This window comes from Coregonus clupeaformis, chromosome 14 (assembly GCF_020615455.1).
Source record: "Coregonus clupeaformis isolate EN_2021a chromosome 14, ASM2061545v1, whole genome shotgun sequence".
NCBI classification, from domain to species: Eukaryota; Metazoa; Chordata; class Actinopteri; order Salmoniformes; family Salmonidae; genus Coregonus; species Coregonus clupeaformis.
The window spans coordinates 6,137,705-6,164,575 of record NC_059205.1 but is presented as its reverse complement, the minus strand read 5'-3'; the positions used below and the strand labels follow the sequence as shown (position 1 = coordinate 6,164,575).

The window sequence follows — 26,871 nt, the reverse complement described above, 5'->3', positions numbered from 1 at the left end:
GAACCCGGCTCAGTGTGACAAGGGACATAGACAACCAACCTTGCTGTAGCTGGGAGACACGTCAGCGTCCGAGGTGTTTGGGGCGTCCGAGGTGTTTGGGGTGTACAGCTGACCCGCCCAGTCCCATTCCTCTGTGTTCAGGTACTCCTGCCGGACACCCCCATCGTCACTGTCAGTGGTACAGTCCTGGGACCCTGGTGGAAGGGCCAGGAGTGTCGAGGTTGGACCGTCTACCCTGAAGGAGGGGCCCTCCCCTGGGCCTGGAGACCCCCATGGATCCCCCTGGCCCTGGTCCCTCTCCTCCTCCGTGGTCTCTCCACCACCCCTCCACCAGGGGGTACCCTCAGCCCCCTCTGCCTCCGGATGTGGGGGTCCCCAGGGTCCGTGCTGCCTGTCCTCCCCCTGGTCCTGTTCGTCCTCCACCTCCTCGATGGTGTCAGTGGTGCCCTGCCGTGAGTAGAGAGTGATGCACTGAGTCGCCTCGCTGTGGGGGACAGACAGACAGACAAACAACAGACAGACAAACACTAAGTATTCACAAAGTTACTGGTTACTGTCGATGCTCAGTACTGTATTCACAAAGTTACTGGTTACTGTCGATGCTCTGTACTGTATTCACAAAGATACTGGTTACTGTCGATGCTCTGTACTGTATTCACAAAGATACTGGTTACTGTCGATGCTCTGTACTGTATTCACAAAGTTGAGAGTATTTGGGTGACACTCACTCAACAGCCCAATGTATCATTGTGTAGTTTCAAACTTTGGTTGAGAGAACAGCAAGCATGACTGACAAGCATGACTGACAATCTGACATTGATCTCATTCAATGTGAAGGGCATAAATAATCCTATTAATCCCAAAATGTATATTGACAGTAGTTTGTGAAGTTTGAGGAACAGAAACAACGTTTATAAAGATGACTGACAAACCACATGTAATGATGATAAGTTATAATAAGCTACACATAAACACAAAATGGGTTCGAGGGGAGGAAGAGGAGGAGGAAGAGGAGGATGAGGAAGAGGAGGAAGGGGAGTAGGAGGAGGAAGAGGAGGAGGAGGAAGATGAGGAATAGGAGGAAGAGGAGGAGGAAGAGGAAGATGATGAGGAAGAGGAGGAGGAGGAGGAGGAAGAAGAGGAGGAGGAGGAAGAGGAGGAGGAAGAGGAAGAGGAGGAGGAAGAGGAGGAGGAAGAGGAAGAGGAGGAGGAGGAGGAAGAGGAGGAAGAGGAGGAGGAAGAGGAGGTTTTTGGCTTGGACCTGGCACCTGGACACTTGGCTGCTGCTGCTGTCAGTCGACTTGGAGGCGTCCAGGCCGTAAATGTTATGGAGTTTGGGCCGGGCACGATCGCTGGTTTTGGGAATGGGAACGTCTGACGGCATTCCGTCCAGCTCGTCCAGTGTGTCTTGGCGGGAGAACAGCATGGTGGCCTCAGTGTAGGCACTGATGGGATAGAGAGATGGAGACATGGGAAATAAAGGAGTGGAATGACATGGTTACAACATGGCTTCCACATGGCACAGCTAACGAAGTGGAGGTTTCCAAATGGTGAAGTTAGTGGGGAGGTAATGGCCGAATGTAGAATGCGATTCCTCATCCCTCAGCCTGTATCCTCCCTGCTGAAGATACTGAACATATGGAAGGTAATAATAGGATATCTCAAGCACTCTGCTCGGTCTCCGGAAGATACGGTGCTGTGAAAAAAGTATTTGCTCCCTTTTCTAAATTTCTCTACTTTTGCATATTTTTTTATACTAAATCTTCAACCAAAACCTAATATTAGATAAAGGGAACCTGAGTGAACAAATAACACAACAATTACATACTTATTTAATTTATTTCATAAACAAAGTTATGCAACACCCAATGCCCCTGTGTGAAAAAGTAATTACCCCCTTACATTCATTAACTGGTTGTGCCACCTTTAGCTGCAATGACTCCAACCAAATGCTTCCTGTAGTTGTTGATCAGTCTCTCACGTCGCTGTGGAGGAATTTTGGCCCACTCTTCCATGCAGAACTGCTTTAACTCAGCGACATTTGTGGGTTTCCAAGCATGAACTGCTCGTTTCAAGTCCTGCCACAACATCTCAATTGGGATTAGGTCTGGACTTTGACTAGGCCATTCCAAAACTTCAAATGTGTTGCTTTTTAGCCATTTTCATGTAGACTTGATTGTGTGTTTTGGATCATTGTCTTGCTGCATGACCCAGCTGCGCTTCAGCTTCAGCTCACAGACGGATGGTCTGACATTCTCCTCTAGAATTCTCTGATACAGAGCAGAATTCATGGTTCCTTCTATTAAGGCAAGTCGTCCAGGTCCTGAGGCAGCAAAGCATCCCCAAAACATCACACCACCACCACCATGCTTGACCTTTGGTATGATGTTCTTACTGTGGAATGCAGAGTGTGGTTTTCACCAGGCATTACTGGAACCATGTCGTCCAAAAAGTTATACTTTTGACTCATCTGTCCATAGAACATTCTTCCAAGTCTTGATGATCATGCAAGTGCTTCCAGGTTCTTTTTACGCAAACTTGAGTCAACTTTTTGGATGAGATGTGTCCCATTTATGTCTGGCGAAAACCAAACACTGCATTCCACATTAAGAACCTCAAAGCAACGGTCAAGATGTTGTGGCAAAGACTTGAAACGAGCAGCTCATGCTTGAAAACCCACAAATGTTGTTGAGTTAAAGCAGTTCTGTATGCAAGAGTGGGCCAAAATTCCTCCACAGCGACGTGAGAGACTGATCAACAACTACAGGAAGCGTTTGGTTGGAGTCATTGCAACTAAAGGTGGCACAACCAGTTATTGAGTGTAAGGGGGCAATTACTTTTTCACACAGGGGCATTGGGTGTTGCATAACTTTGCATAACTGTGTTAATTAAATAAATATATAAGTATCATTATTTTTATTATTTTGTAAACTCAGGTTCCCTTGATCTAATATTAGGTTTTGGTTGAAGATCTGATAACGTTCGGTATCAAAAATATGCAAAAATAGAGAATATCAGAAAGGGGGCAAATACTTTTTGTCAGCGTTGTATTGTAATACTCCTTTCACATAGGATTCTAATAGATATGCTGTCTCTGGAAGATATGCTGTCTCTGGAAGATACGCTGTCTCTGGAAGATATGCTGTCTCTGGAAGATACGCTGTCTCTGGAAGATACGCTGTCTCTGGAAGATACGCTGTCTCTGGAAGATACGCTGTTTCTGGGAGATATTCATCGTGCAGGTATAGTTGACATACCATACACTTACCTGGATATACTATCCCTGGAGGCCATAGATGCAATGGAGTCCTGGCTCTCCATGCGATAGCCGTCTCTCCTTCTCCGGACCCTGTGAGACCCCCCCTCACTGAGCCAGTCCAGACTGGACCCCCTCGACGTGTTCATATTCATCTGCTTCTGGTAGAACACATGGATACTTTCTCTGGACGGGACGTTACCCTGCAGGGGAGTTATACATTAACATTAAAATAGGTTACATATACAGTGCATTCGTAAAGTATTCAGACCCCTTCCCTTTTTCCACATTTTGCTACGTTACGGCCTTATTCTACAATGGATTAAATATTTTTGTCCCTCATCAATCTACACACAATATCCCATTATGACAAAGCGAAAAACAGAAATATCTTATTTACATAAGTATTCAGACATTTGTTATGAGACTCGAAATTGAGTTCAGGTGCATCCTGTTTCCATTGATCATCCTTGAGATGTTTCTACAACTTGACTGGAGTCCACCTGTGGTGAATTCAATTGATTGGACATGATTTGGAAAGGCACACACCTGTCTATATAAGGTCCCACAGTTGACAGTGCATGTCAGAGCAAAAACCAAGCCATGAGGTCGAAGGAATTGTCCGTAGAGCTCCGAGACAGGATTGTGTCGAGGTACAGATCTGGGAAAGGGTACCAAAACATTTCTGCAGCATTGAATGTCCAAGAACACAGTGGCCTCCATCATTCTTAAATGAAATAAGTTTGGAACCACCAAGACTCTTCCTAGAGCTGGCCGCCCGGCCAAACTGAGCAATCGGGGAAGAAGGGCCATGGTCAGGGAGGTGACCAAGAACCCGATGGTCACTCTGACAGTGCTCCAGAGCTCCCCATCCAACCTGACAGAGCGTGAGAGGATCTTCAGAGAAGAATGGGAGAAACTCCCCAAATACAGGTGTGCCAAGCTTGTAGCATCATACTCAAGAAGACTCGAGGCTGTAATCGCTGCCAAAGGTGCTTCAACAAAGTACTGAGTAAAGGGTCTGAATACTTATGTAAATGTCATATTTCTGTTTTTTATTTTTAATAAATTAGCAAAAATGTCTAAAAACTAGTTTTTGCTTTGTCATTATGCGGTATTGTGTGTAGATTGATGAGGGAAAAAAAACAATTTAATCAATTTTAGAATAAGGCTGTAACGTAACAAATTGTGGAGAAAGTCAAGGGGTCTGAATACTTTCCCAATGGACTGTAGGTTATATATGTTGTCATTGATTCATGCTTCTGGTAGAACACATGGATAGTCTTTCTGGACGGGGCGTTACCCTGGGGAGAGGTTTGTTGGTTAGGATCAAGATCATCACTTAATTCTCTATTTTGATAGTTTGTTTGTTTGTATATTAAAGTCAAAACGTAACTATTTATAAGTGTGTAAAAGAAAAAAAACTCAAAGACAGACAGAGAGAGAGCGACAGTAGCAGGTCACTACCTTTTTGACCTCTCTAGTGAGCATGCATCTCTCAATGCGCAGCACGGTGGAGATGTCTATGTGCTCTCTACACACGTTGTTCATCCACTTGGTGAAGCTCTCCACCATGGTCTGGAACAACGCCCAGGTGAACTTGACGACGTCGAACACTTGCTTCAGGATGTTGCCTGCTGGGACGTGGAAGAGAAGTTACATTAACCATACACTCTTAGTCAAAGTGACTTACAATCAATCATTTCAACTAAAGTAGCCATAACATCAGTCCATTCAACTAAAGTAGCCATAACATCAGTCCATTCAACTAAAGTAGCCGTAACATCAGTCCATTCAACTAAACTATCCATAACATCAGTCCATTCAACTAAACTATCCATAACATCAGTCCATTCAACTAAAGTAGCCGTAACATCAGTCCATTCAACTAAAGTAGCCATAACATCAGTCCATTCAACTAAAGTAGCCATAACATCAGTCCATTCAACTAATGTAGCCATAACGTCAGTCCATTCAACTAAAGTAGCCGTAACATCAGTCCATTCAACTAAACTATCCATAACATCAGTCCATTCAACTAAAGTAGCCATAACATCAGTCCATTCAACTAAAGTAGCCGTAACATCCGTCCATTTAACTAAAGTAGCCGTAACATCAGTCCATTTAACTAAAGTAGCCGTAACATCAGTCCATTAAACTAAACTATCCATAACATCAGTCCATTCAACTAAAGTAGCCATAACATCAGTCCATTCAACTAAAGTATCCATAACATCAGTCCATTCAACTAAAGTAGCCATAACATCAGTCCATTTAACTAAAGTAGCCATAACATCAGTCCATTCAACTAAAGTAGCCATAACATCAGTCCATTCAACTAAAGTAGCCATAACATCAGTCCATTCAACTAAAGTAGCCGTAACATCAGTCAATTCAACTAAAGTAGCCATAACATAAGTCCATTAAACTAAAGTAGCCATAACATCAGTCCATTTAACTAAAGTAGCCATAACATCAGTCCATTCAACTAAAGTAGCCATAACATCAGTCCATTCAACTAAAGTAGCCATAACGTCAGTCCATTTAACTAAAGTAGCCATAACATCAGTCCATTCAACTAAAGTAGACATAACATCAGTCCATTCAACTAAACTATCCATAACATCAGTCCATTCAACTAAAGTAGCCGTAACATCAGTCCATTCAACTAAAGTAGCCATAACATCAGTCCATTCAACTAAAGTAGCCATAACATCAGTCCATTCAACTAATGTAGCCATAACGTCAGTCCATTCAACTAAAGTAGCCGTAACATCAGTCCATTCAACTAAACTATCCATAACATCAGTCCATTCAACTAAAGTAGCCATAACATCAGTCCATTCAACTAAAGTAGCAGTAACATCCGTCCATTTAACTAAAGTAGCCGTAACATCAGTCCATTAAACTAAACTATCCATAACATCAGTCCATTCAACTAAAGTAGCCATAACATCAGTCCATTCAACTAAAGTATCCATAACATCAGTCCATTCAACTAAAGTAGCCATAACATCAGTCCATTTAACTAAAGTAGCCATAACATCAGTCCATTCAACTAAAGTAGCCATAACATCAGTCCATTCAACTAAAGTAGCCATAACATCAGTCCATTCAACTAAAGTAGCCGTAACATCAGTCCATTCAACTAAAGTAGCCATAACATAAGTCCATTAAACTAAAGTAGCCATAACATCAGTCCATTTAACTAAAGTAGCCATAACATCAGTCCATTCAACTAAAGTAGCCATAACATCAGTCCATTCAACTAAAGTAGCCATAACGTCAGTCCATTTAACTAAAGTAGCCATAACATCAGTCCATTCAACTAAAGTAGACATAACATCAGTCCATTCAACTAAAGTATCCATAACATAAGTCCATTCAGCTAAAGTAGCCATAACATCAATCCATTTAACTAAAGTAGCCATAACATCAGTCCATTCAACTAAAGTAGCCATAACATCAGTCCATTCAACTAAAGTAGCCATAACATCAGTCCATTTAACTAAAGTAGCCATAACGTCAGTCCATTCAACTAAAGCAGCCGTAACATCAGTCCATTCAACTAAAGTAGCCATAACATCAGTCCATTCAACTAAAGTAGCCATAACATCAGTCCATTTAACTAAAGTAGCCATAACATCAGTCCATTCAACTAAAGTAGCCGTAACATCAGTCCATTCAACTCAAGTAGCCATAACATCAGTCCATTCAACTAAAGTAGCCGTAACATCAGTCCATTTAACTAAAGTAGCCATAACATCAGTCCATTTAACTAAAGTAGCCGTAACATCAGTCCATTCAACTAAAGTAGCCATAACATCAGTCCATTCAACTAAAGTAGCCATAACATCAGTCCATTCAACTAAAGTAGCCATAACATCAGTCCATTCAACTAAAGTAGCCGTAACATCAGTCCTTTCAACTAAAGTATCCATAACATCAGTCCATTCAACTAAAGTAGCCATAACATCAGTCCATTTAACTAAAGTAGCCATAACATCAGTCCATTCAACTAAAGTAGCCATAACATCAGTCCATTCAACTAAAGTAGCCGTAACATCAGTCCATTCAACTAAAGTATCCATAACATCAGTCCATTCAACTAAACTATCCATAACATCAGTCCATTCAACTAAAGTATCCATAACATCAGTCCATTCAACTAAAGTAGCCATAACATCAGTCCATTCAACTAAAGTAGCCATAACATCAGTCCATTCAACTAAAGTAGCCATAACATCAGTCCATTCAACTAAAGTAGCCATAACATCAGTCCATTCAACTAAAGTAGCCGTAACATCAGTCCATTCAACTAAAGTATCCATAACATCAGTCCATTCAACTAAACTATCCATAACATCAGTCCATTCAACTAAAGTAGCCATAACATCAGTCCATTCAACTAAAGTAGCCATAACATCCACGCTCACGTTCACATTGTTATTGACTATCATAGACTCTGAGTAAACTGTATTAAGGATAATGTATAATATATGTATTTAAATGTTTTGTATTGAATCGAGGTTGGTCATTGTCTCTCCATGTGTTTTGGATATAATTATAAACCATGTAGTTTGGCTCCTGGATGCTGATTGGCTGAAAGCCGTGGTATATCAGACAATATACCATGGGTTTGACGCATAACTACTTGTCTACTGCTCTAATAACGTTGGTAACCAGTTTATAATAGCAATAAGGCACCTCGGGGGTTTGTGGTATATGGCCAATATACCACGGCTAAGGGATGTGTCCAGGCACTCTGCGTTGCGTCGTGCTGAAGAACAGCCCTTAGCCGTGGTATATTGGCCATATACCACACTCCCTCGGGCCTTATTGCTTCAATATACTACAGTATTTCAAAATGGGCTGTGGTACCCACCTGGTCCATCAGACTTCTCCTCCTCTCCTCCCTTCTGATCCTCCTCTGTCTCGCCTAACTCTATAGTCACATGACCTACAGAATAACACAACAACACGATAACTTACTGTATAGAGGACAACACAACAACACAATAACTTACAGAGGACAACACAACAAAACAATAACTTACTGTATAGAGGACAACACAACAAAACAATAACTTACAGAGGACAACACAACAAAACAATAACTTACTGTATAGAGGACAACACAACAAAACAATAACTTACTGTATAGAGAATAACAAAACAACACAATCACTTACAGAGAATAACACAACAACACAATAACTTACTGTATTGAGGACAACACAACAAACAATAACTTACTGTATAGAGGACAACACAACAACACAATAACTTACTGTATAGAGGACAACACAACAAAACAATAACTTACTGTATAGAGAATAACATAACAACACAATAACTTACAGAGAATAACACAACAACACAATAACTTACAGAAAATAACACAACAACACAATAACGTACTGTATAGAGGACAACACAACAAAACAATAACTTACTGTATAGAGGACAACACAACAAAACAATAACTTACTGTATAGAGGACAACACAACAAAACAATAACTTACTGTATAGAGGACAACACAACAAAACAATAACTTACTGTATAGAGGACAACACAACAAAACAATAACTTACAGAGAATAACACAACAAAACAATAACTCACAGAGAATAACACAACAAAACAATAACTTACTGTATAGAGGACAACACAACAAAACAATAACTTACAGAAAATAACACAACAAAACAATAACTTACAGAAAATAACACAACAAAACAATAACTTACAGAAAATAACACAACAAAACAATAACTTACTGTATAGAGGACAACACAACAAAACAATAACTTACAGAAAATAACACAACAAAACAATAACTTACAGAAAATAACACAACAAAACAATAACTTACAGAAAATAACACAACAAAACAATAACTTAATGCACATATAACATACAGTAGACGGTGGCAGGTAGCTTAGTGGTTAACAGCGTTGGGACAGTAACCGAAAGGTCGCTGGTTCTAATCCCCCAAGCCGACTAGGTGAAAAATCTGTCGATGTGCCCTTGAGCAAGGCACTTAACCCTAATTGCTCCTGTAAGTCGCTCTGGATAAGAGCGTCTGCTAAATGACTAAAATGTAAAAAATGTGGATTATAATTATTGTGTATGTATGAGCAGTAAGTACCCTTTCTACTAGACCTTCTGGGCTGCCCACTCTCACCCCTCCTTTTCACTTTCGCAACCAAGCCTCTTTTGATAGGGTTGAAGGCCTCTACAGTACATTATTTACATAAATGAATAGACTGCTAATCAAGAATAAAGTGTGTCTCTGCTGATGATCTGCTTCTTTATAAACACTGACTCTGGTTTACCCTTCTGGTTAGGGTTGCAAAATTCTGCTAACTTTCCCAAAATTCACAGGTTTTCCACAAATCCTGTGGTTGGAGTTTCTCTTAGAATCAGGATGGAATAAGCAGGAAATTGGGGAATCCTCCAAACGGGATTTCTGGAAAACCTGGTAGTTTTGGAAAGTTACTGGGCTTTTACAACCCTACCCCTGATTAACCTACTTTCCTTCCTGTCCTTCTTGTGTTTGTCTCTCTTGGTCTACCTATTCCAGAACTATTTTGTCTCTCTTGGTCTACCTATTCCATAACTATTTTGTCTCTCTTGGTCTGCCTCTTCCAGAACTATTTTGTCTCTCTTGGTCTACCTCTTCCAGAACTATTTTGTCTCTCTTGGTCTACCTCTTCCAGAACTATTTTGTCTCTCTTGGTCTACCTCTTCCAGAACTATTTTGTCTCTCTTGGTCTACCTCTTCCAGAACTATTTTGTCTCTCTTGGTCTGCCTCTTACAGAACTATTTTGTCTCTCTTGGTCTGCCTCTTCCAGAACTATTTTGTCTCTCTTGGTCTACCTCTTCCAGAACTATTTTGTCTCTCTTGTTCTACCTCTTCCAGAACTATTTTGTCTCTCTTGGTCTGCCTCTTCCAGAACTTATACTCACCATCCATCTTGTCCTTTTTGTGTTTGTATCTCTTCGTGTACCTCTTCCAGAACTTGCCTTTGCTTCGTTCCTTCATGGCTGTCTTGGAGTCTGTTATCCAGACATGGTAGACAAACTGGGGCAGTACAGTACAGGAAGCACAATGTCAGAGTTTGAACATAAAGGGACGGATCCTCATTTGAGATGTGCGCGCTAAACTCCAACTATCTGTTGATGCTGACGGAAGATTTGTACGAAAACTTGAGAAACGCACACTGATTTCAAGTTAGGACTCAGTCCAATCAAAGGAAGTGACTACTGGCCTGGCGGGTAGGAGCGCTGAGCCAGTAACCGTAAAGATTGCTGGATCAAATCACCGAGCTGACAAGGTAAAAATCTGTCGTTCTGCCCCTGAGCAAGGCTGTTCCCCGGGCGCCGATGATGTCGATTTAAGGCAGCCCCCCCGCGCCTCTCTGATTTATAGAGGGGTTGAGTTAAATGTGGAAGACACATTTCAGTTGAATGCATTCAGTTGTACAACTGACTAGGTATCCCCCTTACTAGTTGACCCTTTAAAACCCACATATTGAAACAATTCACATCAGACCAAAGACAAGATGACAACAACAGAGTGGTTTTCTCCACTGGACATTAGTACGAAAGAGGAAGCCACCTACATGTTTGAATTATGGCATCATCTATGTTCTTATAGTGGACCTACTTGTGGCTTACTTGTGACTACATGTCAATATTTAAAAACAAGATTCAGTATAGTGCAATGGAGCAAACCACATCAAGATGTCAAAAAGTAACAAATTACATCGATGCATATCCCGAGGCCTGTCGGAAGACGCTCGATCCTGTTCATGCAAACTTCTCCAAACCAACCAAATGCATTGGCCTTCAATGCAACAGCAAGTCTACACAGAACATGCTGAGGATACAGGAAACAGCATACACAGGCTGAGGATACAGGAAACAGTATACACAGGCTGAGGACACAGGAAACAGTATACATAGGCTGAGGACACAGGAAACAGCAGACACATGCTGAGGATACAGGAAACAGCAGACACAGGCTGAGGATACAGGAAACAGCATACACAGGCTGAGGACACAGGAAACAGCATACACAGGCTGAGGATACAGGAAACAGCAGACACAGGCTGAGGACACAGGAAACAGTATACACAGGCTGAGGACACAGGAAACAGCATACACAGGCTGAGGACACAGGAAACAGCATACACAGGCTGAGGACACAGGAAACAGCAGACACAGGCTGAGGATACAGGAAACAGCATACACAGGCTGAGGACACAGGAAACAGCAGACACAGGCTGAGGACACAGGAAACAGCATACACAGGCTGAGGACACAGGAAACATCATACACAGGCTGAGGACACAGGAAACAGCATACACAGGCTGAGGACACAGGAAACAGCATACACAGGCTGAGGACACAGGAAACAGCATACACAGGCTGAGGACACAGGAAACAGCATACACAGGCTGAGGATACAGGAAACAGCATACACAGGCTGAGGACACAGGAAACAGCAGACACAGGCTGAGGACACAGGAAACAGCATACACAGGCTGAGGACACAGGAAACAGCATACACAGGCTGAGGACACAGGAAACAGCATACACAGGCTGAGGACACAGGAAACAGCATACACAGGCTGTGGATACAGGAAACAGCATACACAGGCTGAGGATACAGGAAACAGCATACACAGGCTGAGGATACAGGAAACAGCATACACAGGCTGAGGATACAGGAAACAGCATACACAGGCTGAGGACACAGGAAACAGCATACACAGGCTGTGGATACAGGAAACAGCATACACAGGCTGAGGATACAGGAAACAGCATACACAGGCTGAGGACACAGGAAACAGCATACACAGGCTGAGGACACAGGAAACATCATACACAGGCTGAGGACACAGGAAACAGCATACACAGGCTGAGGACACAGGAAACAGCATACACAGGCTGAGGACACAGGAAACAGCAGACACAGGCTGAGGACACAGGAAACAGCATACACAGGCTGAGGACACAGGAAACAGCATACACAGGCTGAGGACACAGGAAACAGCAGACACAGGCTGAGGACACAGGAAACAGCATACACAGGCTGAGGACACAGGAAACAGCATACACAGGCTGAGGACACAGGAAACAGCAGACACAGGCTGAGGACACAGGAAACAGCAGACACAGGCTGAGGACACAGGAAACAGCATACACAGGCTGAGGACACAGGAAACAGCATACACAGGCTGAGGACACAGGAAACAGCATACACAGGCTGAGGACACAGGAAACAGCATACACAGGCTGTGGATACAGGAAACAGCATACACAGGCTGAGGATACAGGAAACAGCATACACAGGCTGAGGATACAGGAAACAGCATACACAGGCTGAGGATACAGGAAACAGCATACACAGGCTGAGGACACAGGAAACAGCATACACAGGCTGTGGATACAGGAAACAGCATACACAGGCTGAGGATACAGGAAACAGCATACACAGGCTGAGGACACAGGAAACAGCATACACAGGCTGAGGACACAGGAAACATCATACACAGGCTGAGGACACAGGAAACAGCATACACAGGCTGAGGACACAGGAAACAGCATACACAGGCTGAGGACACAGGAAACATCATACACAGGCTGAGGACACAGGAAACAGCATACACAGGCTGAGGACACAGGAAACAGCATACACAGGCTGAGGACACAGGAAACAGCAGACACAGGCTGAGGACACAGGAAACAGCATACACAGGCTGAGGACACAGGAAACAGCATACACAGGCTGAGGACACAGGAAACAGCATACACAGGCTGAGGACACAGGAAACAGCATACACAGGCTGAGGACACAGGAAACAGCAGACACAGGCTGAGGACACAGGAAACAGCAGACACAGGCTGAGGACACAGGAAACAGCATACACAGGCTGAGGACACAGGAAACAGTCTACACAGGCTGAGGTAAGAGGAAATGCTGAATCTGTTGTTTGGTACCTTGGCTGCCCTGAGAACAGACTGAAGGATGGTGATGGTCAGTTTAATGATAGATCCGGGCAGAGCTATAAGGGCTGAGGCAAACTCCCCAATAACTCGCTGAAGACGAGGGATACAAGGTGGTGGTTAGTAGAAAACAGAATTAGATTACATTGAAGAAAATGTCCGAGCGGAAAAGAACAAGATACATTTTCCCAGCAGCAACAGATGATCTCACAGTAAACTAGGCAATATTGACAATATAATATTTCACACAACAGTAAAACCGGTGACTACGTTAGAGAAACGTCAGCGCTGCTCTATTCCTCACCTGAAACGCTGACTTCTTGGGAGGCTGCAGTTCTTCCTCTCTTTTCTCTCTTTCCTCTTCCTCCTCTTCTTCACTGTCACTTTCAAACAAGTAATAATCTCCGCTTCTCACCACTGAGGAGTAGAGCGCAAGGCGCCGTTAATATCAACTGGAGGAAAGGGCTTGAAAGAAGGTGATGTTTTTGGGGTGTAGAGAGTCTGTCAACTAGGTCAATGGGAGGCAGCAGAGGTTGGTTTGATTCAAAAAGCCCAACTAGCGGCATGAAGTTGATAAGGGTAGGAAAACAGACACAATGTTAGACACACAACAATAGCATTAGTTTGTTTACTAAAGACATGGCACAGGTTTGAGGTGACTTGGGCAGAGACCTTACAAGTATTGTAATAGTTGAAACTGAATTATGTCCTTGAACAGAAGAGCCACAGTGGGGGAAGAGGAGTAGAGGATGCTGGGTAATACAGTGCATTCAGAAAGTATTCAGACCCCTTCCCCTTTTTCCACATTTTGTTACTGTAACGATCCCGGCAGTCTGAGTCGGGTCCTGTCTGTGTACTAGTTTTTCTGCTCGTGATCTCCAGTTTCCCGAGGGCTCTGGAACGCTCCCTGCCTGGTTGCCGGGCAACGTTGCTAGGCGGGAGCTCTCTTGATTTCCGCACCTGCATCCCATCAGCAATCTGCACACCTGGTCCTGATCATCACCCTTCTTAGGCTCTGGCCTAACATCCATTCCCTGCCGGATCGTTAGCCATGAACAGTATGTTTATCAGCGGATCAGTCTTAGAGCTTAGAGCATTAGTTTTGTTGTTTTGCACCTTGTCTGCTTGTTGTATGCTTACCTCCGTTTTGTTCTCCCTGCAGTCACTCGTCCGGAACCTTCACCCAACCTCTGCCTGATGGTCGGCGACTGCCCGAGCCATCATTGGACCAACTACTGCACCCTCAACAACTCATCCACGCCGCCCGCTCTGTTCCCTGGATTATTCAGCAGCACTCGTGGATCAGTTAAATAAACACTCACCTTTGACACCACTTACCTTGTCCTGGTCTGCTTCTGGGTTCTGGCTTAGTAAACCGTGACAGAACGATCCGGCCAGTAATGAACCCAGCGGACCTGGACTCTGTTCGCCATGCCATTACCCATCAGGAGAAGATGTTGGGCCATCATAGCACGGTACTACAGGAGATCGCGTTGTCAGTTCGGAACCTTTCTACCGGTCTGACGGAGGTCCAGAACCAGCGCAAGTTTCCGGTGGAGGATCCACTACCGGTTTCACCCATCTCGCCTGCCGCTTCTGGAGCTGCGTCCTTCCGTGAGCCCAAGGTTCCGACGCCGGATAAATATGAGGGGGAGCTGGGAAGATGCCGTTCCTTCCTTATGCAGTGTGGATTAGTGTTCGATCTACAGCCCTACTCTTATGCCACAGACAAAGCTAGGATAGCCTTTGTGATTGAGTTGCTGCGTGGTCGAGCGCTGGAGTGGGCTTCAGCCGTTTGGGAACGACAGGATCCCTGCATGGCTTCATACCAGGGGTTCACGGCCGAGATGAGGAAGCTCTTCGACCATTCCGTCCGAGGGAGGGACGCAGCTAGGCGCCTGTTTTCGCCTCGCCAAGGAACTCGCAGCGTGGCCGACTTCGTGATCGAGTTCAAGACGTTGGCTGTGGAGAGTGGGTGGAATGAGGAGTCTCTGCAAGCGGCCTTTTACCAGGGTCTGTCGGAGCAGCTCAAGGATGAGTTGATCTCCTATCCGGAGCCTAGTGACCTGGACAGCTTGGTAGCCTTGTCTATTCGGGTGGATAATCGAGTCCGAGAGCGAAGGAGGGAGAAGCAATGGGTCCCGTCCAACCGATCAGCTTCTCAGGTTCCAGTCGGGTCGGGGATTGGACCAGAATACGTCGATCATCGTCCACCACACAGGATTAGTGGAGAGGTCCTGTCTCCCGATTCTGAACCCATGCAAGTGGGGCGGCACGGGTTAACCAAGGAGGAGCGCCAACACAGACGTAGGACTAACTGTTGCCTCTACTGTGGTGGTTCGGGACATTACCTCGCCACTGGTTCCCGGCGGTCGTCAAACTGCGCGGCTCGCTAAAGTTGGGAGGACTTTTAGCGAGCCAGTTTCGACCTCTCAATACCTCTGTCAGACCCCGTTTCCCGGCTACCCTTATGAACAGGAATCAGAGCTTAGCGATTAACGCTTTTATCGATTCAGGTGCCGATGGAAGCTTTCTTGATGCCGAGTTGGTGGAACAGCTGGGGCTTTCCAAGGAGCAATTGCCGGGAAGCCATTGAAGCTACCACTCTGGACGGCAGTAGTCTGGCACGTATCACGATGAGGACTGAACCGGGTTAAGATGCTGTTGTCGGGGAATCATTCGGAGATGATTTCATTCTTCATTCTGCCGTCTTCCCATGTTCCTCTGGTCCTTGGATACCCCTGGCTGAAGGAACACAATCCCACGTTCGATTGGGTGACGGGCAAGGTAACGAGTTGGAGCCTTGATTGTCATGCTAACTGTCTCAAGACTGCCTGTCCCCATTCGGTTCCCAGTCAGGTGATTGAGGCTAAACCCCCAGATTTGTCCCTGGTTCCCGAGACATATCACGATTTGGGGGAAGTGTTCAGTAAGCAGAAGGCTCTGTCACTCCCTCCCCACCGACCATATGATTGTGCCATCAACCTGTTCCCTGGAGCTGTCTACCCCAAGGGAAGGTTATACAGTATCTCCCGACCTGAACGTGAGGCTTTGGAGACCTACATCAAGGAGTCCCTAGCTGCTGGTCTCGTTCGTCCCTCGTCATCACCCCTGGGGGCAGGATTCTTCTTTGTGGGTAAGAAGGATGGCTCTCTTCGACCGTGTATTGATTATCGGGGGTTGAATGACATCACGGTCAAGAACAAGTATCCCCTGCCCTTGATGAGTTCTGCCTTCGACTCCTTACAGGGTGCTACGGTATTCACCAAGCTAGACCTACGCAATGCGTATCACATGGTCCGGATCAGAGAAGGGACGAGTGGTTGACGGGTTTCAATACACCGATGGGTCACCGGTATCAGGTGATGCCGTTTGGACTGACCAATGCTCCAGCGGTATTCCAGAGTATGGTGAACGACGTCCTGAGAGATATGATCGGTCTCTTTGTGTTTGTTTACCTGGATGACATTCTGATCTTCTCGAAGGAACCTTCCGACCACGTCCAGCATGTCCGGCAGGTTCTGCAGCGATTGTTGGAGAATCGCCTGTTCGTGAAGGCCGAGAAGTGCGAGTTTCACGCCCACACGACATCCTTTCTCGGGTACATCATCTCCAGGGGAGAGATTAGGATGGACCAGGAGAAGGTTAGAGCGGTTCTGGAATGGGCCCAGCCCGGTACGAGATTGCAGCTCCAGAGATTTTTGGGGTTTGCGAATTTCTACCGCAGATTCATCCGGGATTACAGCCGTGTGGCCGCTCCGTTAACTGCCTTGACTTCCAGTATCAGGACCTTCAAGTGGAATCCGGAGGCGGATCGAGCGTTTCTGGATTTGAAGAGGCGATTCACCAACGCACCGATTCTCTCTCAACCGGACACGGCCCGTCAGTTCGTCGTTGAAGTGGACGCGTCTGATGTGGGAGTTGGCGCCATCCTGTCGCAGCGATGCTCCACGGACAGTAAACTCCATCCCTGCGCCTACTACTCTCGTCGCCTTTCGCCTGCGGAGAGGAATTACGATGTGGGTAACCGGGAGCTTCTGCGGTGAAACTTGCCTTGGAGGAGTGGCGCCACTGGTTGGAGGGGGCGGAGCAACCGTTTATTGTCTGGACTGACCACAAGAATCTTGCTTACGTGCAATCGGCTAGACGTCTCAACTCCCGTCCAGGCCAGGTGGGCGTTGTTTTTCGGACGATTCAATTTTTCCCTGACGTTCCGACCTGGATCTAAGAACGGCAAGGCGGACGCCTTGTCCCGGATGTTCTCCAAGACGGAAGAGAGTGGGTCCAAGACCGAGACAATTCTCCCCCGGAACTGCGTCGTGGGAGCAGTTATGTGGAAGATTGAGGAGGAGGTGATGGCGGCCCTTCGGATGCAGCCCGGTCCCGGTAACGGTCCACCCGGTCGGTTGTTTGTGCCTGAGTCGGTTCGTCCTGCTGTCCTCAAATGGTCCCACGCCAGCAAGATGGCTTGTCACCCTGGCGTGGCTCGGACGATGGCGTTTCTTCGCAGACGGTTTTGGTGGCCTGCCATGGCCGAGGATACTCGGGGTTTTGTTGCTGCCTGTCCAGTGTGTGCGCAGAATAAGAGTACCAATCGGCCCAGCTCTGGACTACTTCACCCCCTTCCTATTCCCCGGCGACCATGGTCGCATCTGGCCCTGGACTTTGTCACTGGGTTGCCCGCTTCTGAGGGGAACACGGTCGTTCTGACTATCGTGGACAGATTCAGCAAGTTCGCCCACTTTGTGCCAATTGCCAAGCTTCCCTCTGCCTCGAGACGTCCGAGATCCTGGTTAGGGAGGTTTTCAGGGTCCACGGGTTGCCCAGTGATATCGTTTCCGACCGTGGCCCTCAGTTTACCTCTGCTGTCTGGAAGTCCTTCTGTTTGGCCATTGGAGCTACAGTCAGTCTCACATCTGGTTTTCACCCCCAATCTAATGGTCAGGCGGAGAGAGCCAACCAGAAGATGGAATCCACGCTACGCTGCCTGGTCTCTTCCAACCCCACCTCCTGGGTCTCTCAGTTGCCTTGGGTTGAGTATGCCCACAATACTCTCCCTACATCTGCCACTGGGATGTCTCCCTTCCAGTGCCTGTATGGCTACCAACCTCCCTTGTTCCCTTCTCAGGAGAAGGAGCTCTCAGTGCCTTCTGTTCAGGCCCATATTCGTCGTTGCCACCGGACCTGGCATCGGGCCAGAAAGGCACTCCTTAGAGTTTCGGACCGGTATCAGCTCCAGGCGAATCGTCGCCGGATCCCCGCTCCCACCTATACCATCGGAGATAGGGTCTGGTTGGCTACACGGGATCTTCCTTTACGGACTGAGTCTAGGAAGTTGTTACCGAAGTTCATTGGTCCGTTTGTGGTGGAGAAGGTGATCAATCCGGTGGCAGTTCGACTCAAACTACCGAGGACGCTCAGAGTCCATCCCACCTTTCATGTCTCCTGCCTCAAGCCTGTTTTCCTCAGTCCTCTGTTGCCTCCTCCGCCTCCTCCTCCTCCTCCTCGGATGATCGGAGGTGGTCCTGCCTACACGGTGCGACGCATCATGGATTCCAGACGGGCGGGGCCGGGGTTTCCAGTATCTCTCGTGGACTGGGAGGGGTATGGTCCTGAAGAGAGGAGTTGGATTCCGCGGCGACAGATCCTAGATGCTGACCTCATTCGTGACTTCTACCGCCTCCATCCTGGCGCTCCGGGAGTCCGCCCGGTGGCGTTCGTCGGAGGGGGTACTGTAACGATCCCGGCAGTCTGAGTCGGGTCCTGTCTGTGTACTAGTTTTTCTGCTCGTGATCTCCAGTTTCCCGAGGGCTCTGGAACGCTCCCTGCCTGGTTGCCGGGCAACGTTGCTAGGCGGGAGCTCTCTTGATTTCCGCACCTGCATCCCATCAGCAATCTGCACACCTGGTCCTGATCATCACCCTTCTTAGGCTCTGGCCTAACATCCATTCCCTGCCGGATCGTTAGCCATGAACAGTATGTTTATCAGCGGATCAGTCTTAGAGCTTAGAGCATTAGTTTTGTTGTTTTGCACCTTGTCTGCTTGTTGTATGCTTACCTCCCGTTTTGTTCTCCCTGCAGTCACTCGTCCGGAACCTTCACCCAACCTCTGCCTGATGGTCGGCGACTGCCGAGCCATCATTGGACCAACTACTGCACCCTCAACAACTCATCCACGCCGCCCGCTCTGTTCCCTGGATTATTCAGCAGCACTCGTGGATCAGTTAAATAAACACTCACCTTTGACACCACTTACCTTGTCCTGGTCTGCTTCTGGGTTCTGGCTTAGTAAACCGTGACAGTTACGTTACAGCCTTTTTCTAAAATGGATTAAATATTATTTTTCTCATCAATCTACAAACAATACCCCATAATGACTAAGCGAAAACAGGTTTTATAAATGTTTTTCAAATGTATTAAAAATAAAAAACAGAAATATCTTATTTACATAAGTATTCAGACCCTTTGCTATGAGACTCGAAATTGAGCTCAGGTGCATCCTGTTACCATTGATCATCCTTGAGATGTTTCTACAACTTGACTGGAGTCCACCTGTGGTCAATTCTATTGATTGGACATGATTTGTAAAGGCACACACCTGTCTATATAAGGTCCCACAGTTGACAGTGCATGTCAGAGCAAAAACCAAGCCATGAGGTCAAAGGAATTGTCAGCAGAGCTCCGAGACAGGATTGTGTCGAGGCACAGATCTGGGGAAGGGTACCAAAACATTTCTGCAGCATTGAAGGTCCCCATGAACACAGTGGCTTCCATCATTCTTAAATGGAAGAAGTTTGGAACCACCAAGACTCTTCCTAGAGCTGGCCACCCGGACAAACTGAGCAATTGGGGGAGAAGGGCTTTGGTCAGGGAGGTGATGGGAGAACCTTCCAGAAGGACAACCATCTCTGCAGCACTCCACCAATCAGGCCTTTATGGTAGAATGGCCAGACGGATGTCACGATCGTTGAACGAAGAGGACCAAGGTGCAGCGTGAAATGCGAACATACTTATTTTATTAAGTATCACACGATAAACAAAACAACAACCGATAACGTGACGTCCTAGGTCTAACACAACCTACTTGGAACAAACCAAAAGGAACAAGATCCCACAACACCTGTGGGAACACAGCCTGTCTAAATATGGCTCCCAATCAGAGACAACCAGCAACAGCTGACACTCGTTGCCTCTGATTGGGAACCACTCTGGCCAACATAGAAATACAATACTAGACTGTGAACATAGAACAAAACTACATAGAAACTACACACCCTGGCTCAACATATAGAGTCCCCAGAGCCAGGGTGTGACAACGGAAGCCACTCCTCAGTAAAAGGCACATGACAGCCCGCTTGGAGTTTGCCAAAAGGCACCTAAAGGACTCTCAGACCATGAGAAACAAGAGTCTCTGGTCTGATTAAACCAAGATTGAACTCTTCGGCCTGAATGCCAAGCGTCACGTCTGGAGGAAACCTGGCACCATCCCTACGGTGAAGCATGGAGGTGGCAGCATCATGCTGTGGGGATGTTTTTCATCGGCAGGGACTGGGAGACTAGTCAGGATCGAGGGAAAGATGAACGGAGCAAAGTACAGAGAGATCCTTGATGAAAACCTGCTCCAGAGCGCTCAGGACCTCAGACTGGGGCGAAGGTTCACCTTCCAACAGGACAACGACCCTAGCATCGCAGTGCTAGCTGTGCCACTAGAGATCCTGGTTCGAGTCCAGGCTCTGTCGCAGCCGGCCGCAACCGGGAGACCCATGGGCGGCACACAATTGGTCCAGCGTCGTCCAAGATAGGGGAGGGTTTGGCCGGCAGGGATGTGGGTTCGTTTCCCACGGGGGAAAACACACAAAAAAACGTATGCATTCACTAACTGTAAGTCGCTCTGGATAAGAGTGTCTGCTAAATGACTGAAATGTAAATGTAATCACACAGCCAAGACAACACAGGAGTGGCTTCGGGACAAGTCTCTGAATGTCCTTGAGTGGCCCAGCCAGAGCCCGGACTTGAACCCGATCGAACATCTCTGGAGAGACCTGAAAATAGCTGTGCAGCAACGCTCCCCATCCAACCTAACAGAGCTTGAGAGGATCTGCAGAGAAGAATGGGAGAAACTCCCCGAATACAGGTGTGCCAAGCTTGTAGCGTCATACCCAAGAAGACTCGAGGCTGTAATCGCTGCCAAAGGTGCTTCAACAAAGTACTGAGTAAAGGGTCTGAATACTTATGTAAATGCTATATTTCAGTTTTCATTTTGTTATACATTTGCAAAATTTTCTAAAAACCGTTTTTCTCTTTGTCATTATGGGGTATTGTGTGTAGATTGATGAGGAAAAAAACAAACAATTTAATAAATTTTAGAATAAGGCTGTAACGTAACAAAATGTGGAAAAAGTCAAGGGGTCGGAATACTTTCCGAATGCACTGTATATGAATGGGATGTTTACGGGAGTGGTGAAATGGAGAAATAATATAATGAAGGAAACTACTAATACTAAGAAATACATTCAATACAGAAACAGGCCACCACAGAGAAGAACTGAGACAGTAGGATCGATTTTGGAAGATTTTAGGTACCGATCTGTGACTAGAAGAATATTGAAAAGCTTTTCAGCCTCATTGATTTCATCATTGCGATATTTAAGCCTTGTTTGAATCAGGTTATATTATATTATTATTCAGCATCATATTATTATTATAGTCTGTTGATGATAATAACAGAGATAGAATCCAGGAAGAGAAACGGGGGATAGATTTGAGCTCTGTTTAATACAATCTTTCACAATGAGAGATTCCCTACTGGCCTCCTCAGAACCACAACCACAAACATCAGTACTTCTCTTTTCTCTCTGTCTCTTTAAGGCCCCGTTTTATGCCCATTAGTTGAGGCATATTGTAATATTGTCTTTTTTCATTTAAGCAAATCAGAACAGTATCCCGCCTGTATATTTCTGATGTTTTGGGGTTCATCAATCAATTAACCAACCAATCAATCAACCAATAAACAAATCGATCAATCAACCAATCAAACAAGAGGCCTTAAATAGAGTCAGAAAAGGACTGAGGTCTGGACGGAATGTTGGTATTTGTTTGTTTTTCGGGTTGTCTGGAGCCCAGGTGCAGTATGGGAATCCTCTGAGAGTTCTGGTCAAGGACACAACAGCCAATCAGAGCAGAGAAAAAAGGAGGAGTCAACCTACTGGAGGCGTGGTCAACCCAATGCCGCCACCACTGCCTTTTCTTTGTCTTGGATTTTACTTTGTCTCTTTCTCGCTCTGCTCCTAAAATACAAATAGTTTCACAGGTAGATCAATGCTTCATTCAGAGCTTGTGCAAATTAAACAACTATTTTAAAATAAATATGAAAAAAACAAAAACATAAGCACAGGTACCACAACATTGTTTACAGTGAATATATCATATAATGATCGTGATTGTATGAAAATCTATTCCAGGGTTTCCTAAACATTCCATGAGAACAACACCCTCGTCCTCATCATCATCACCCTCATCATCCTCATCCTCCCCTTCATCCTCCCCCTCATCCTCCCCCTCATCCTCACCCTCACTCTCCCCCTCATCCTCACCCTCACTCTCCCCCTCCTGCTCCTGTGGCTGGATGGGGTTCTCTCCATCTCCTGACTCCTGAGCCAGGCTCAACTTCTTCTTCCCCCTCTTAAACTTCTCCTGGCGCTGCTTTATACAGTCCATCCTGAGGGGAGTGGGTTGGAGCGTGGGGGGAGAGGGGGAGGGAGAGAGGGAGAGAGGGAGAGAGGGGAGAGAGGGAGAGAGGGAGAGGGAGAGAGGGAGAGAGGGAGAGAGGGGAGAGAGGGGAGAGAGGGATAGAGGAGAGAGGGAGAGAGGGGAGAGGGGGAGAGAGAGAGGGAAGAGAGGGAAGAGAGGGAGAGAGGGAGAGGGGAGAGAGAGGGAGAGGGAGAGAGGGAGAGGGGAGAGAGGGGAGAGAGGGGAGAGAGGGATAGAGGGAGAGAGGGAGAGAGGGGAGAGAGGGGAGAGAGAGGGAGAGGGGAGAGAGGGAGAGAGGGGAGAGGGGGAGAGAGGGGAGAGAGAGGGAGAGGGGAGAGAGGGGAGAGAGGGAGAGAGGGGGAGAGAGGGAGAGAGGGGAGAGAGGGAGAGAGAGACAGAGGGGAGAGAGGGAGAGAGGGAAGAGAGGGGAGAGAGGGAGAGAGGGAAGAGAGGGAGAGATGGGAGAGAGGGGAGAGAGAGGAGAGAGGGAGAGAGGGAGAGAGGGGAGAGAGGGAGAGAGAGGGAGAGGGGAGAGAGGGAGAGAGGGAGAGAGAGACAGAGGGGAGAGAGGGGAGAGAGGGAAGAGAGGGGAGAGAGAGACAGAGGGAAGAGAGGGGAGAGAGGGAGAGAGGGGAGAGAGGGAGAGAGGGAGAGAGAGAAGAGAGGGGAGAGAGAGAGAGTGGAGAGAGGGAGAGAGGGGAGAGAGAGGAGAGAGGGAGAGAGGTATTGGTTCCATCACACCAGGCAAGCTAAGTAGAACCACTGTTCAAACACAAGTATATTCAAACAAACATGTATTTTTATTTTTATGGTTGTGACAGGGTTGTGATAGGATTGTGGCAGGGTTGTTTCATTCAGATTCAGATTCAGAGTGTTTAATAGTCACATGTACAGGGTTGCAGGTGTGATTGCAGGGTACAATGTACAGGGTTGCAGGTGTGATTGCAGGGTACAATGTACAGGGTTGCAGGTGTGTTGTAGGTGTCCGGAGGGGCAGGCAGTGTTGCGCCCAACAGTGCGTTCGGCTGCACGTAACCGCGGCGGTATGACAGTATGCTCTCGATGGTGCTCCTGTAGAACACTGTGAGGGCCCTCGGGGACAGGCCAAATTTCTTCAGCCTCCTGAGGTTGAAGGGTCGCTGTCGTGCCTTCTTCACCACGGTGTCTGTGTGGTTTGACCATTTCAGCTTCTCTGATATGTGGACGCCGAGGAATTTGATGTTATTGACCGTCTCCACGGCGGCCCCATTGTTGAGGATGGGGGCGTGTCCAGCCTGGTTCCTCCTTAAGTCCACAATCAGCTCCTTTGTTTTGCTGACGTTGAGGGAGAGGTTGTTTACCTGGCACCACGCCGTCAGAGTGTCTACCTCCTCTCTGATGATTTGAGTTGAAACTACTGTGTGAGGCCACGTACAGGGAATACAGGAGGAGACTGAGGACGCACCCTGGGGGGGCCCCGTGTTGAGGATCAGTGTCGAACGAAGTAATGTTGCCTACCTTCACCACCTGGGGGCGGCCCGTCAGGAAGTCCAGGACCCAGTTGCAGAGGGTGGGGTTCAGACCCAGGGTCGTGAGCTTTGTAATGAGCTTTTAGGGTTTTGAAGGCCGAGCTGTAGTCGATGAACAGCCTCCTCACATATGCATTCCTTTTGTCCAGGTGGGTGAGGGCAGTGTGCAGTGCAATGGCGATTGCATCGTTCGTGGATCTGTCATGGCGGTAGGCGAATTGGAGAGGGTCCAGTGTACTGCATATCCCATCGCACCAATCCAACTCTGAAAAGTCTGTGCCTTTATTCGTTATGGTTTGAATCTCTGCTGAACGTACAGAAACACCTGGACTTACTGTCTCTTCAGCTGTTCCATAGACTTGTTCTCTTCCTCCAATCTGGCTCTGACTGCCTTCACTATAGTAGCCTGGAACAACTCAGCCCCTCTGAAACACACAGACCCATGATCACATCACAGACCCATGATCACATCACATACCCATGATCACATCACAGATACATTATCACATCACAGACCCATGATCACATCACATACCCATGATCACATCACAGATACATTATCACATCACAGACACATGATCACATCACAGACCCATGATCACATCACAGACCCATGATCACATCACAGACCCATGATCACATCACAGATACATGATCACATCACAGACCCATGATCACATCACAGATACATGATCACATCACAGACCCATGATCACATCACAGATACATGATCACATCACAGACACATGATCACATCACAGACCCATGATCACATCACAGACCCATGATCACATCACAGATACATGATCACATCACAGACCCATGATCACATCACAGACCCATGATCACATCACATATACATGATCACATCACAGACCCATGATCACATCACAGACCCATGATCACATCACAGACCCATGATCACATCACAGATCCATGATCACATCACAGACACATGATCACATCGTAGATACATGGTCACATCACAGACCCATGATCACATCACAGACCCATGATCATATCACAGACACATGATCACATCACAGACCCATGATCACATCACAGACCCATGATCACATCACAGATACATGATCACATCACAGATCCATGATCACATCACAGACACATGATCACATCACAGATACATGATCACATCACAGACCCATGATCACATCACAGACCCATGATCACATCACAGACCCATGATCACATCACAGACCCATGATCACATCACAGACACATGATCACATCACAGACCCATGATCACATCACAGATCCATGATCACATCACAGACACATGATCACATCACAGATCCATGATCACATCACAGACCCCATGATCACATCACAGATACATGATCACATCACAGACCCATGATCACATCACAGACACATGATCACATCACAGACCCATGATCACATCACAGATACATGATCACATCACAGATCCATGATCACATCCCAATACTACAGCAGGGTAAGAGTTAGCTGGTGTAATGGAGGTAGTTTCGACACAAAGCTTAGGAAGTAGTAGCTTTATGAAGACACACACACAGTAAGTGCATACCTGGATGCCAGTATCTGGGAGGCCCTGATGTCAGCCACCACGTGTAGAAAGTAGTAACTCATGAAGACACGTCTCTGCAACAGCAGGAAGGCAAAACAGATACTGTCCCAGATGATCCCAGCCTCGTCGCTGGGCAGATCACACTTCTTACCTGAAGCTAGAGACACCACGGACAGACAGACAGACAGATATAGATAACAAGCAGACACAACGAGTAGACAGATGGAGTAGACAGATGGAGTAGACAGATGGAGCAGATGGATGGAGTAGACATATGGAGCAGACAGATGGAGTAGACAGATGGAGTAGACAGATGGAGTAGACAGATGGAGTAGACAGATGGAGCAGATGGATGGAGCAGATGGAGTAGACAGATGGAGTAGACAGATGGAGTAGACAGATGGAGTAGACGGATGGAGTAGACAGATGGAGTAGACAGATGGAGCAGACAGATGGAGCAGATGGATGGAGTAGACAGATGGAGTAGACAGATGGAGCAGATGGAGTAGACAGATGGAGTAGACAGATGGAGCAGATGGATGGAGTAGACAGATGGAGCAGATGGATGGAGAAGATGGAGTAGACAGATGGAGTAGACAGATGGAGTAGATGGATGGAGTAGACAGATGGAGTAGACGGATGGAGCAGATGGAGTAGACAGATGGAGTAGACAGATGGAGTAGACAGATGGAGTAGACAGATGGAGCAGATGGATGGAGTAGACAGATGGAGCAGATGGAGTAGACGGATGGAGTAGATGGATGGAGCAGA

The 26,871-nt window shown here is 46.6% G+C and overlaps 1 protein-coding gene across 1 annotated transcript in view; it reads right to left on the bottom strand.

The window, feature by feature from the left end:
- Positions 1 to 26,871, bottom strand: part of LOC121581626 (piezo-type mechanosensitive ion channel component 2-like) — a 107,776-nt gene that overhangs the window by 48,043 nt on the left and 32,862 nt on the right. The window contains exons 13-23 of the mRNA XM_045224922.1: positions 26,101 to 26,257; positions 24,869 to 24,958; positions 22,869 to 22,993; positions 22,482 to 22,550; positions 13,580 to 13,692; positions 10,231 to 10,345; positions 8,142 to 8,216; positions 4,724 to 4,890; positions 3,269 to 3,459; positions 1,269 to 1,445; positions 40 to 484 (exon numbers count right to left, since the gene is read on the bottom strand). Coding sequence (XP_045080857.1) covers positions 40 to 484; positions 1,269 to 1,445; positions 3,269 to 3,459; positions 4,724 to 4,890; positions 8,142 to 8,216; positions 10,231 to 10,345; positions 13,580 to 13,692; positions 22,482 to 22,550; positions 22,869 to 22,993; positions 24,869 to 24,958; positions 26,101 to 26,257 — 1,724 coding nt within the window. The remainder of the gene's footprint in view (positions 1 to 39; positions 485 to 1,268; positions 1,446 to 3,268; positions 3,460 to 4,723; positions 4,891 to 8,141; positions 8,217 to 10,230; positions 10,346 to 13,579; positions 13,693 to 22,481; positions 22,551 to 22,868; positions 22,994 to 24,868; positions 24,959 to 26,100; positions 26,258 to 26,871) is intronic.